At 42.6% G+C, this 13,658-nt stretch overlaps 2 protein-coding genes across 4 annotated transcripts; one reads left to right on the top strand and one right to left on the bottom strand.

The window, feature by feature from the left end:
* Positions 1 to 595: 595 nt before the first annotated feature.
* Positions 596 to 8,727, bottom strand: ABHD13 (abhydrolase domain containing 13). 3 transcript variants are annotated; one of them, XM_086482081.1, is made up of 3 exons: positions 8,673 to 8,727; positions 7,027 to 7,062; positions 596 to 1,942 (listed from the first exon to the last, which is right to left on the bottom strand). In XM_086482081.1, exon 3 carries the CDS (start codon positions 1,905 to 1,907, stop codon positions 894 to 896), a length of 1,014 nt encoding a protein of 337 aa, XP_086338207.1. In that variant the 5' UTR covers positions 1,908 to 1,942; positions 7,027 to 7,062; positions 8,673 to 8,727; the 3' UTR covers positions 596 to 893. The 3 variants fall into 3 exon arrangements, with proteins under 3 accessions (XP_086338207.1, XP_086338208.1, XP_086338206.1); XM_086482082.1 differs by lacking the exon at positions 8,673 to 8,727 and adding an exon at positions 8,615 to 8,638; XM_086482080.1 differs by lacking the exon at positions 8,673 to 8,727 and adding an exon at positions 8,277 to 8,350.
* An 886-nt stretch (positions 8,728 to 9,613) lies between these two features.
* Positions 9,614 to 13,214, top strand: LIG4 (DNA ligase 4). The gene has a single exon (XM_009946309.2). The coding sequence runs from the start codon at positions 9,629 to 9,631 to the stop codon at positions 12,365 to 12,367; it is 2,739 nt and encodes a 912-aa protein (XP_009944611.1). The 5' UTR covers positions 9,614 to 9,628; the 3' UTR covers positions 12,368 to 13,214.
* Positions 13,215 to 13,658: the final 444 nt, after the last annotated feature.

Genomic DNA, 13,658 nt, shown 5'->3' with positions numbered 1-13,658 from the left:
CCTTGTACGACACTCCTTTCTCACTCCTTTCTATCACACCACCCACTCTGCCCTGGGAAAACCCGCCTCATAGGCACAAGCAGACTAACATCTAACATTAGTGAGGAGAGCTTAGGGCAGGAAGGAGCTTCGACTGCACTGCTCCCTTTTTGAAAGTTACTCCTATTTTCTATGAAGAAATTGCCTGGGCAAAAATCCTGAAGCCATGATGTTTAGGCACATACAACTTTCTGGGCACTATTATGATACAAACAGTAAAATGAAACCAGGGAAAGTGTCTTTTCCTCTTCAGGTGCAGTTTGAAATATGTATGTATGCATAACCATAAAAAAACAGTAATAACCCAGGACAGTATACCTGCAAGTATACTCTACTGTTAATGTTATTTTATATTACTTAGCGTATTAAAAACTTCCCACCTTGCATAATATAAAATTTCAAGGAATAAAACACTAATCTCATGCATGGCACACTTCAAATAAACTCTAAGAGAAGCAACAAATCATCGTGCTAACCATGACTGACCAAAAAGCTCACACATATGGCGGTGAATACTGAAGAGCCTCCAATTGTTCTAAACCAATACATCCCATACTACTTTTGTAGCAAGTTCCTTTAATAGCGTCCGTTGTACATATCAAACAAATGGAATATATGGACAGAGATACCAAAAAAGTATGAGAAAGACAGAAAATGGTTCATTTACAATGTTGCAAATGTAAAAGTCATCTGGAACATCTTAATAAAGCATCAGACCTTTCCAAGTTTAATTTCACTCTTTAGGCAAGTACAGACATGACATACATTTAAAAATGGACATTCTTTTACCACTTTTCACAAATCAAGGTACAGTGCAGGTACTCCCCCCACCTCACCCCAAAGAAGAATATCAGTTATATTATTGTTACGTTAGATGATGTTTTCGCCATTTCTTCAGGGGAGTGACTCTTTATTACTTCTTTGATGAACTGTTCAAGTGCAGTGAAATAACCCTGGCACTGCCAAGTGTCATTATGAGTTCCATCAGGAAATATCGCCAATCTCTTAGTCCGAGCTGGGGATAATTCATAAAGTTGCTTCATCATAACCGGTGGAATTAACTGGTCAGACAACCCAGAGATGAAGAGAGAAGGCATCCTGCACTGAGAGATTTTTCTGTAGGACAGAAATTTATTTTTGTAGCACCATAAAGGAAGATACCTCATCGGAAAGAAAGAAAACAAAGTGCTGGCCATGTACGGGATGCTAAGAAAGGTGTTCTCCACCACGATGGCAGAAATCCTATGGGAATTTTCAGAAGCTAAGTGAATAGCTACTGCTCCCCCCAAGGAACGGCCAAAAAGAAAAATTTTTGTTTTATCAAGATCAGACCGAGTCATCACATAGTCTAACACAGCCTCAGAATCTAAGTACAAACCTTCTTCGCTTGCTTCTCCTTCACTTTTTCCATACCCTCTATAATCGACAAGAATTAAGTTTACTTTCAGGTTTACCAGCATTAACAAAGCATTTGGCAACCTGTGGCCGATGTTGCCTGCGTTCCCGTGAAAGTAAATGATGGTGGGAGAATACGCTGCATTGTCCCCTGTGTATCTCAGCAGAATAAGATTGAGAAGAACTCCATCTTTGGTTTTGATGAAGATATTTTCATGTGGTATTCCAGTAGGCATAGGAACATAAAGGCGTGATGAAGAGGGCTGTTCGGGAAAGTAAAGCAGCACATCCTGGAATTTATATAATATACCCGCTATTGATACAAATATTAATATAAGTAGTGTAATGCCTCCGTACAAGTGAAAAGTTACTATCAAGGGCAAAAGACAAATACGGCAGAGACTCCAAGACCAGGAAGCCAAAGCTAGCAGCCATCTTTTAACAAAGGTCCAAAGCATCCATGACTTTTCCATTGTAGAAGTCAGTGATCTTTTACTCCAAGTAAATCCTGTAAAAAAAAAAAAAAAAAAGACCCAAACATACAGGTATAAATATAGGGGAAAGAAAAAGGAAGCGATGTAAGCATTCGTACTTGCCAAAGATTAATGGCAAGTCAGTACATTAAAGCATAAACATCAAACTCAGTGGCAAACTCCCTTCGAATTTTTGGAAACCATTCAACCCTGTAAAACAAGCAAAAAAGCAATCATAAGGAAAAAGCTTTAGAATTCTTCAAAATCCCATTTACATTATTTCAGCAGGCAGGGTCCATCAGCAGCACTAGGAAATTGGTTGACTGGGACCACAATAACGTAGGTTTTCCCTCAGCCTTCCCTACCGACCAACAGAACAACCATACAGACTATCACCAGTTTGTCAAAGCTTCTCAGGTAAGTAATTCTAGAATCCAGAGAACACAAACAAATCCAGTCCTTGTTTCTAAAGTTGTTACTGGTTAAGGCCAAGAGGAGCTTTCCATAAGCCTGCGCACTTCACTCTGCAACCAGCGCAGGCTCGCAATGCACACCGGGTCTGCTGTGGCCGTTTAGTGGCCGTCTTCCAGAATCTTGATCAACTGTGATTACAGAGCAACAAGTCAACTGGTCAGAAGAAAGAGACTCCTCTATAGTAAGATACCACATTGTAGTTACATTTATGGCAGCTGTTTCACTATATTTGGATTGGTTCTGATTTATAATGATAGTTTTCCACTATCAGAGCAGTAACCCATCCTAAATTTTCAGCTGAACAAAAGACTGTATCATCATACAACCAGACCTACAATATTACCACTGGAAACAGTCAGCTAACCACATCATTCTCTGACCAATGAAAAGCACAATTACTGAAAAGTCCAAACATGAAAACAGACTCACGACAAAACCACGCACAGAGCATCAAATGAGGAACGATGTTAACGAGAATGGATTAAATCTTCATTCCAACCACAAGAGACAGCTATGGCTCACAGCATACACAGAATCTCTCACATTATTCACTGCTGGGTTCAAGTGTAATATGGAAACAGGCAAAAACTGCCAAACCTACATGAGAACTACAGTAACCATGCAGTTGCCACTGAGCTGAATAACCATACTGCCTGGAACTGACAACACCAGCTCACTCGCCTAAGAACACTCTAAGTCATACAGCAAAGAATAACGACCGTTTACACACATTCAAAGTTACAACCTCCTAAAATGATGTAGTGCAGTAAGAAGCTGAATTAACTCCAAAGGAGCTTCACACGCAGAGATGCATCCAAGCATTCAAAGAAGACGCAGGACCTGCACCAAAATAAGCTGTATGGACTAATACTACTGGAGAGGGCTGCAACTGCACGATGAGCACCCAATACAACCAGGAAAAACTGCCACCTCTATTTTATGCGACAAGTAGATATAAATCAGTCACATATTAACCAAAGGTAACGTGAAATTGAGCTTTTATATAGTGTATCTACTCCAAATACTTTAAACTGGTGAAATACAGTCTAGAGAACAGTTAGCTCAACTTTGTTCTCTCACATCACTTATGAGCTCGTGTTCAATATCCACATCCAAGTACGCACATTGTCTTTATGAAAGTTTAGTTCTTGTGATCCATTTCTCTAGTAAAGAAGTCACACTAATTAGGAGACACATACAGTAGATACTTTAATTTGTAAGAGAATTTCCTAAAGAAGCTGCAAACATTTCAAGACTATAAGAACACTGATAACAACACAGTAAAAACACCCTCCTTATCCATGCTATTTAAAATTTTGCCGACTTTTTTACAAAATGAGACTCCAAAAATGCTTTCTCAACAAGTTGTTCACAAAAGAGCAAGAGACCCATCATTAAAAACTACTAAAACCCAAAGAAGTCATGAAAGTCTTACTTAAGGTGATTAAGTGTTGCAGATGGCTATCCCATACACACTAAGGATTGTTATTTGAAGACTGATACCACTGATTTTATAAGCCACGTTAGTTTCATTTGTGCATTGCTTCCACTTTCATTTCAGTAGGAGAATATTATCAAAATGCTATGCTACTGAGGTACAGCTGCTGTGTGTCTACTTCTGAGATATATATATGAGAAGCATATACAAAAACTTTGCTACTGGAGTTGCAAAACCTACCAACTAGAACTCAAACATCCTACCAACTAGAACTCAAACATCCTACCAACTAGAACTCAAACATCCTACCAACTAGAACTCAAACATCCTACCAACTAGAACTCAAACATCCTACCAACTAGAACTCAAACATCCTACCAACTAGAACTCAAACATCCTACCAACTAGAACTCAAACATCCTACCAACTAGAACTCAAACATCCTACCAACTAGAACTCAAACATCCTACCAACTAGAACTCAAACATCCTACCAACTAGAACTCAAACATCCTACCAACTAGGCAGTTAGCAAGAAGGCAAACTACACAGCCACAAACATGACATACTCACCTACATATTTCTAAGACAAGCTGACTACTCTGCACTAATGAACAACCACATGACTATTCAAGTTTTCTTCCCAGCTACGTGAAACTTCTCTAGTTCTGTCCATTTCCAGGCTTCAATCAGACCATGTCTCTTACTTCACATCTTACTGCAAGATTTGTTAGCTAGAGAACCGAGATACAAGTTTCTCCTAGTTTCTTCCCCATCTCCTTCCAACACCAATTGAAAGATCACTAGAAAGGAAAACAATGGTTTCTCAAACAAGCACACAGGCCTAGAACAGACTCTAAACCAAGCCAATACAAGCTCATTCCCAAAGCTACAAACCATGCTTCCTATGGAGCCTGAAGTGGCAGGCCGTCCAAGCATTATCTTGTTTGACCTGAATATTAGAAGATGACACAAGCAGAATCATAAAGGACATAAATAAAAAGGGTAAGCTAATATACCAATTTTCAGGGAGCAATAAGGTGTTCCTCAACCCTTTTTGAAGTCTATGAGATTTGAGACTGCAAGACTACACACACCCACCTCAGAAACAAACAAACAAACAAATCTCTTCATGGTCTTCATTTCCCATTACCGTTGTGCTGGATAGAAGTTCTAAACCTTTCAGTGCGAAACCCTACCATGCGAAAACTCTACGTTGAATTAGGAAGAGCACGTGCTGCAATTCTCCTGTATCTCTAATTTTTGTGACTAATAGGATGCCAGAATAATCAGGGAAAGTTCTGGGGGGGGCGTGGGGGGGAGGGGTGGGGTGTGTGTGCAGCGACAGGGAAGGAAAGGGAGAACAATATATTTAGACTTGATGTCTGAGCTGGTCAACCCGAGAAACAGAGCAGACCCACCACCTGGACAAAGCTGTTTGTCTTTCCAGACAAGATTACTTCTGTGCCTAGACTACAAGAACCTTATGGACTTGCTCCATATCTGCCTGATGTCCCAGTCAAGGCAAGAAACATGCAGCCCTTCATGTCTTTTAGAAGAGAACTTTGATCAATTTCTGTCATCTGCGAGTATGACTAATTAATTCTTTTTTAATAGCTGACTGTTTAACAGGATTATCTCAGTTATATTGCCTTCTCCTGTTAGATGGATCACAGCTCTACAGAGAGATGGCATGAAATGTCATCCATCTATTACAGATGGAGACACTGAAACCAAGGGAAGTCAGCAAGTTGGCCAGTGGCAGGCTAGTTGAAGTTCTGTTTCAGCCAGGGAAATAAGGTTTCTCTACAGATTTCCTTTTCAAATCTCGTAGATAAAACATTACCCCCTTGGATATCATTCTTTCTTCACTAAAAAGCCCTTAGTTTTTTGAAGGAACATTATATTGCAGCACTGTATTTCAAGTAATTGTCAAGTAATTCCTACAACAAGAATTCACACCCCATTTTACAGCACACAGTAACAGTACTTTATAACCTCTGATTATTTAAACTAGCTTAGAGGCTATGAAACCAAGAACAAAGGAGATTTTTTTGGTGTTTTTTAAAACTTGTTGCGAAAGTCAATGTCCGTGACAATAAACAAGTCATCAAGAGCAGAACCATATCGTTCTACCTGGTAGATGTTTTCCTAGGTAACACTTACACTAACGGAAATTCCTACAGGAGCTGTTCTTGTTCTGAGCTACTCTTACCACTAGAAAATATTTCCTAATACTTAACAGGAAGGGAGACTTGGTAACTTGAATTCTTTACTTGTACTTCAATGTTTATTAACCTCCAGATATGTAACCTACCTTGAATTTCTCCCGACAACATAAACTAAGTTCCTCTGCATTCTCCTCACAGATGTTTTCTTAGTCACGATCAGCAGTCTTTTCTCTAGCATCTATCTGCTCCACATTTCCTCCTGTCCCTCTGATAATGCTGCCTTAGAAAGGCCAGCCTTTGTGAATGCTAGTGGTTCCTGCAAGCGGTTTTTTTGATGATGCTTGTAAGCTTAAGAGACAAGCAGAAGGCAATATTGAAATACAAAGTTCTGTCGTGGAAGCCACTAACACAGCAGGAGAGCAATGCGGCCCAGTTCAATGTCAAGACCTAAGGAAAGTAAGACTTAACCAGACTGCTGCTGTTCCTTCAGCTTGAAGGCCACTAAAGACCGGTTCAGTTTACACAGCCACAGAACTGTATTGCCTCTCAAAACAGAAATAAAATTTGGAAGTGATAAGTTTCAATTTTATGCCACCGAGACAGGCCCATATGTAGATACGCACACACACGTCTGTATCTACGTATCTCCACCGCTGAACCCACAGCCCAGGAATTACTGCAGACCTCTGTGTTCTATCAGATGAGCTAAAAATCCCATAATTAACTACTGAAAATATAAATCACTCATAACAACAGAAATTCTGATGAAAAAAATAAACTATGATCAAGACACTTTAATAATGTTCTGCTGTGCCCTAATGCTATTCTTAAATGGTTAATGTCATTATCAACTGAAGATCATAAAAACTCAAACGCATACTTACAAGTACTTGGGAACAACTTTTCATTCATTTTAAACAGCAGCTGAAATTACTCTCGTATTTGCCACAAATTCTGTTGTATTTTTTGTCTTTGTCTACATTTTTAATATTAAAAAGTCCTATTTTCATATACTAATCACATTATAAAACATTTACCTTTGGATGTGATGACTCCCCAGACTTCATCTCTGCCTGAAAGACAATTCCATTTATGAACTTTGAGTAAAATTGCTTTTGAATTACACACATAATTAGTTTGTCTCCAGTTACTTGAAAGAAAATTAAGAAGTGCTAGCAGCCAATACCCCTAGAAGTTACATCTGCTTTACTGATGAAACTGGGCATATCACGTTCGGGCTCCTCCTATGAAGCTCAGCTCTCATTTGAAACATCTGATAAACTTGAAAACAACATCTTATAATGAAGTTCAAGAATCACTTCAAAATGTCCTGGTCTACACATACAACACACAGCATAAAACATAAACAGTGCATAACAACAAAGCTATGATAGATTTATGCTGCCTCCTTAAAGCTAACTTTTGGTGTATGAGAAGTCTTAAAGTTTATGCCAAGAAGAGCATTCAGGTGTTTAATGGCTACTTATTAAACAGCTTAAAAACCCCCACCAAACAGTTTTAATGCCCACTGCAATCCTTCAGATTTCATAGTTTCAAACCAAACAAAACTAGGTGTTAATAAAAACAGAGAGAAATATCTAGGACATGTGTTTCTTTCCATTGCACTTCCTTCCCCTACACTCCACCTCCTCCGGACACAGACAAGACTTAGACAAGCTTTACATTTACTTATATTTACTCAGAAGGCTTGTGTAAGTAGAAACATTAAGCCCTCAACTATAAAACATTAGTTTCAGAGGGTGAAGTAATCTGGAAGAAAACCTACAAGTTCAGTAAAGCCAAGAAAAAAATACAGTTTCTCAGTACTAAAAGAGTTAAAACAGCAAAGTAGCTACTCTTAACCAAGGAAAAAGCAGAGTAAGAACTAACTGTTGGACACTTAAGGGCTCTGGCTTTTAAAATCAGCAAGCCCCTTGTCCTACTGATTTCACACAGCAAACTTCCACAGTGCTGCATCAAGTGGTCCATACACATAACTGAAAAGGTCTTCTCCTTAACTTGCTATATTTCTCCTCCCAACTAATAAATCTTAACGATCCTTACAAGCATGACTGGAATTATGAGGGCACCGTGTAAAACACCCCAAACCAACAACAAACTAAGGCCGGTTACCATATTACAGCCTTAGCTTTCTAGCGAGCATGGGCTCCTAAAACGTCCAACTTTCCAAGCCATTTTTACCTAAAAGAAACATACTGCTCAGCCTTTCCAATAAATTAGCTCGGCATATTAAGCGACACGAAAAAGTTACCCTCGCCTGCCCCACCTTCTGCAAGCAACCCCGTTTGCAGAAATCGCTCCATACGGCGGCGGAGACAACCGAAACACGAGGGCAGGACCCCGCCGCGAAGCCGCACAAGCTGCCCCCGGGCTCCGCAGGCCGGCACCCCGAAGGGACTTCTAAGGGCGCTGCCCACGCAGCAACCTCTCGGGAGAGGCGCCCCGGAAGGCCGGCCCGGAGCCGAGCCCACCCGCCCGCCCCGGGAAGAGCCGCGTTTGGCCCCGGCGAAGCCCCCGACACCAAACCGAACCCAAAGCCAGCCCCCGCCGCCCCGCTCCCCCCGCGGCCGGAGGCGGCCAGGCCGGGCCGGGCCCACCACGTACCCCTACCCCCGCTCCCTCCCCGCGGGGCGGGACCGGCCTGAGGCGCGGCCAGACCCACCCGCCGCATCCTCCCGCGCGGCCGCCGCCGGCGGCGCCTCAGGCCAGCGCAGACCCCGACGCGTAACTTCAACCACCGCTCCTTCCGAAACAGGAACCCACGCCCGACGCCACTTCCGCCTCCGGGTCAAGGTCCGTCCGCCCCCCTTGCCCGGGCCTCCGCCACCGCTTCCACGCCGCGGCGGTAACTGCGCAGGCGCGGTCGCCGCGATAGCCGGAACCACTGCGCCCGGGGGGAGGAGCGCGGGCCGCGGTGCCAACGGAGCGCTCCTTCGCTTCCGGGGCGGGGGTGGCCGCTGTGACCCCGGCTTCTCGTAAGTCTCCTCCGGGGGCGACCGTTCCTCCCCCATCCCGTCCGTCTCCCCCCTCTTCTTCCCGCTAATCCGCTCCTGGGCAGGGGCGGCCGGGGAGGGGCGGGAGGTGCCCCCCGGGATGTCCCCGCCCCGTGACCTTGGTAACGCCGTAGCGATGTGGGGTGGGGGGGACGGTGGAGCCTGGAGCTTGCCGGCGGGAGGAGCACCGGGAGCGCCCCGGCCGATGCGCCCCCGCCGAGAGTCACACCCGGCCTGGTGGGACCTCGCTCCCTTAGCGGCGGGGCCCCGCCGGGCGGCAGGAGCCGGGGGAGGGGGCGGCGGGGGCGGGCTGGGCGCCGGGGAAGCGGGTCTCGGGGCCGCGGCAGCTCCCGCCTGCGGAGCCGGCAGGTCCGGGTGATGCCGTCGGTTGGAGCGTCCGCAGCCTGGCTGCCTCCGGGCGGTGGTACCAGCTGGTGACCTTTAAGTAAGGTAGCAGGTACATCCTAATTAGAAAAATGAGAAAATCAGCAAATCCAAAGTAAAGATTTTGTTTGTTTGTTTGTTTTTTTGTTTGGGTTTGGTTTTGAGACAGAATAACATGCTGGCGTTTTTTTTCTAAAAAAAAATACACTTTTTTTTTATTTTCAGTGAAAAACGGACTCTGATGGCTTCCTCATCTGCTTCCCAGCCTCCCTCTAAAAAAACAGTGGCCTCTCACGTGCCTTTTGCAGATCTGTGTTCTACTCTGGAGCGAATACAGACGTGTAAATCTCGTCCGGAGAAAACCAAGTATTTCAAGGATTTTCTGGATTCCTGGAGAAAATTCCATGATGCTCTTCATCAAAAAGAGAAAGACGTCACCGACTCTTTTTATCCAGCTATGCGACTTATTCTCCCACAGTTGGAACGAGAAAGGATGGCCTATGGAATTAAAGAAACTATGCTCGCGAAGCTCTATATCGAACTGCTTAATTTACCGAAAGACGGCAAAGATGCTGCGAAGCTTTTACATTACAGGGCACCTGCTGGCTCACGTGGAGATGCCGGCGATTTTGCAATGATCGCCTACTTTGTGTTAAAACCTCGGAGCCCGAAACGAGGCAGACTGACGATCGAACAAGTCAATGAGCACTTGGATGCGATAGCTAATAATAACGCTGCTAAAAACAAGGGTCTGCTAAAGAAAAGTCTCCTTCAGTTAATTACCCAGAGTACAGCACTGGAACAAAAATGGCTCATCCGGATGATTATAAAGGATCTGAAGCTCGGCATTAGTCAACAGACTATATTTTCCATTTTTCACCCCGATGCTGCTGAATTGCACAATGTCACAACTGATTTGGAAAAAGTTTGCAGACAACTGCACGATCCCTCTGTCTCGCTTAGCGATGTTTCTATCACCTTGTTTTCTGCCTTTAAGCCGATGCTTGCTGCTATTGCTGATGTCCAGCAGATTGAGAAACAGATGAATCACCAGATATTCTACATAGAAACGAAGCTGGATGGTGAACGTATGCAGATGCACAAAGACGGAGATGTCTATAAATATTTTTCCCGAAATGGGTTTGACTATACTCAGCAGTTTGGTGCTTCCCCCCTTGATGGTTCATTAACGCCATTTATTCATCAGGTATTTAAGAGCAATATACAAAACTGCATCCTTGATGGTGAGATGATGGCTTACAACCCTGAGACGCAAACCTTTATGCAAAAAGGAAACAGATTTGACATAAAAAGAATGGTGGAGGACTCTGAGCTGCAGACCTGCTTCTGTGTGTTCGATGTATTGATGGTTAATGACCAGAAGCTGGGGCACGAAGTCCTAAGCAAAAGATACGAAATCTTAAGTAGCGTATTTACCCCGGTAACGGGCAGGATACATGTTGTAGGTAAAAAAAATGCCAAAACAAGAAAAGAAGTAGTTGATGCTTTAAATGAAGCCATAGATAACAGAGAGGAAGGGATTATGGTGAAAGATCCCATGTCCACTTACAAGCCTGACAAACGTGGGGAAGGCTGGTTAAAAATCAAGCCAGAATACGTCAGTGGGCTGATGGATGAACTGGACCTTTTAATTGTTGGTGGTTACTGGGGGAAGGGCTCACGTGGCGGAATGATGTCTCATTTTCTGTGCGCTGTTGCGGAGACGCCCCCTCCGAATGAAAAACCTACTGTCTTCCACTCTGTCTGTCGTGTTGGCTCTGGCTATACGATGAAAGAATTGTATGATCTAGGTTTGAAGCTGGCAAAACACTGGAAGCCCTACCATAGGAAGGACCCTCCCTGTAACATCTTGTGTGGAACTGAAAAGCCCGAAATGTACATCGAACCTTGCAACTCTGTCATAGTCCAGATCAAGGCAGCCGAGATCGTTAACAGTGATATGTACAAAACTGACTGTACTTTGAGATTCCCCCGAATTGAGAAGATAAGAGAGGACAAAGAATGGTACGAGTGCATGACTTCAGACATGCTAGAAGGTCTCAGAAGCAAAGCAGAAGGGAAGCTGGCATCTAAGCACCTCCATATAGAGGAGTATGATGAGCCTCAAGAGAAAAAAAGGAAAACTGTATCGAAGGCGAAGAAGATCATTGGAATAGCTGAGCAATTTAAAGCTCCCGATCTTTCTAGTGTGAACAGGGTTTCAAATGTATTTGAGGATGTGGAATTTTGTGTTATGACAGGAACAGGACAATACCCAAAGTCGGAGCTGGAAAGCAGAATAGCTGAATGTGGTGGCAGCGTGGTGCAGAACCCGGGGCCGGAGACTTACTGTGTCATTGTAGGAGCTGAGAACGTCAGAGTGAAAAACATCATCGCTTCCAACAAATACGATGTGGTGAAGGCGGAGTGGCTCCTTCAGTGTTTTCAGACCAAAATGCTGGTGCCTTGGCAGCCAGCTTTTATGATTCACATGTCTCCTGACACAAAAGAACATTTTGCTCGTGAGTATGATTGTTATGGAGACAGCTACACAGCAGACACGGATGTTGCCCAACTCAAGGAAGTGTTCTCAAGGGTGAAAGACAATCAGGCGATGCCTTTGGACGTTATTGCAGAGTTGGAAGAACGTTATTTATGGAACAGCTGTCAGCTCAGCATATTCAGAGGAAACACTGTTTACGTGGACTGTTATGCTGTTGTTAATGAGCCCAGAACCAAAATCCATGGGACAATGCTCTCAATCAGAGCTTTGGAGCTCCGTTTTTATGGTGCAAAAGTAGTCTCTCGCCTCGAAGAGGGTGTCTCCCATGTTGTTATAGGAGAAGATCATTCCCGGGTAAAAGAGATAAAAGCACTAAGGAGAACATTTGGGAAAAAATTTAAAATCGTATCTGAGCTGTGGGTAACACACTCTGTAGAGGAAGGAGTCCCAAAGAATGAAAATCAGTACTTACTTTAAAGTAGTTTTTAAGCTTGGAGCCAAAGCCTTCTTGTTGGCACGGCTGGACTTGGGTATTATGAGATTGCCTTAAATTTTTTGTGTGTTTTCGTGTCTGTTTAAAGCTGTCTCTGGCTAAAGAATAACACTCACTGTATTGTTGAAATCAGAGGAAGGCTTTTAATTATACTGTTGCGGAAGCAAGAGAACGTTAAGCTATGATAAATAATGCAAACCTTTTACTTTATAAACAAGTCTCAGGAGAGATCTGTCATTTTACATAGGAGAATTCCTTGCTATTAATAGTGCTTGCCTCCGTTGTTCAAAATGGAGACAGTAATTTACTATTTTATGGAGCTTCTACTATTTAATGTATTGTTTATTTATCAATTTACAATCACATGAATGGTTTTGTGGAATTGTTTTGTGTATATTCCATGTGCTGTAGAATTCAGTAATTTATAAAACTTCGTCTGTATTATTTTAATTTGTTTACATTGGTTTTAGCATTATGCCCCACACAGCCTCAGTAGCACTTTGGTTTCAGGATATTGCTCTATCCTGTGTTTCTTTGTGTAAATAACCATTTGTAAGATAGAACCTAAACTTCTGATTGAGGTGCTAATGGATTAATAATGACCTATATATCTGTAAAATACCAATCAATTACTTAAAAGCTGTAATGACCTCCTGTGCTCCTTACAGTTAAACTGTGAAGTGCAACAGGGCTATGCTTTTACACATACCTATCAGTTTATCTTTTAAAAATGCTTCATAAGCTATTTCAGTAATGTAGGATTAACTTCCAAATATCCAGTTCAATGTATATTTTTTTCAATAACTAAATAAAATCTATTTTTAAATTCTGCTTGGGTTTTGGGTTTTTTGTTTGTTTGTTTGTTTGTTTTTTTAGTGGGAGAACTCTTGAAAAGCACAGAACTTAGTTTCTGATTTTACTCTGTTAGATTATTTATGCACTGACTTTGAGGGGAGAAAGGTTGAGGCCTCAGTTCTTGTTACGTCACTACTGTTTTCAGACAGAACTGCTGTTGGGCTGGTCACACAGAACCAGGTTTTGGCTGACCTGTCTTCAATGCTTTTTGTGGCTGTGTTCATAGAAAAAAAATACTGTGAAAAGAACTGGGAAGTGTTATAAGAAAGGCTAATTGAAAGGAAGTTCGTTCTTGTAGTTATTGTAAACATTAGGAGATTAGGAGCTTCCTTATTATTAGAAATATACTACATAGGAAAAATGTAATAACCAGTTTTCTTAAGCCACCATATAAATTGTTAAAAAGCAGAATGTTTTTTG

This window comes from Leptosomus discolor, chromosome 1 (assembly GCF_034619465.1).
Source record: "Leptosomus discolor isolate bLepDis1 chromosome 1, bLepDis1.hap2, whole genome shotgun sequence".
In the NCBI taxonomy this organism is placed as follows: Eukaryota; Metazoa; Chordata; class Aves; order Leptosomiformes; family Leptosomidae; genus Leptosomus; species Leptosomus discolor.
Note: the sequence above shows the minus strand (reverse complement) of the source record. Positions and strands in the feature narration are given on the sequence as shown.

What these genes read in the sequence shown, in the direction of transcription:
- ABHD13 (XM_086482080.1), bottom strand. Translation starts at nt 8,313, where the DNA reads ATGGAGCGATTTCTGCAAACGGGGTTGCTTGCAGAAG. An exon ending in AACGGGGTTGCTTGCAGAAG is followed by an intron (nt 7,063 to 8,276) that starts GTGGGGCAGGCG and finishes ATTGTCTTTCAG; the next exon opens with GCAGAGATGAAGTCTGGGGA. An exon ending in GGGAGTCATCACATCCAAAG is followed by an intron (nt 1,943 to 7,026) that starts GTAAATGTTTTA and finishes TTTTTTTTACAG; the next exon opens with GATTTACTTGGAGTAAAAGA.
- LIG4 (XM_009946309.2), top strand. Translation starts at nt 9,629, where the DNA reads ATGGCTTCCTCATCTGCTTCCCAGCCTCCCTCTAAAAAAACAGTGGCC.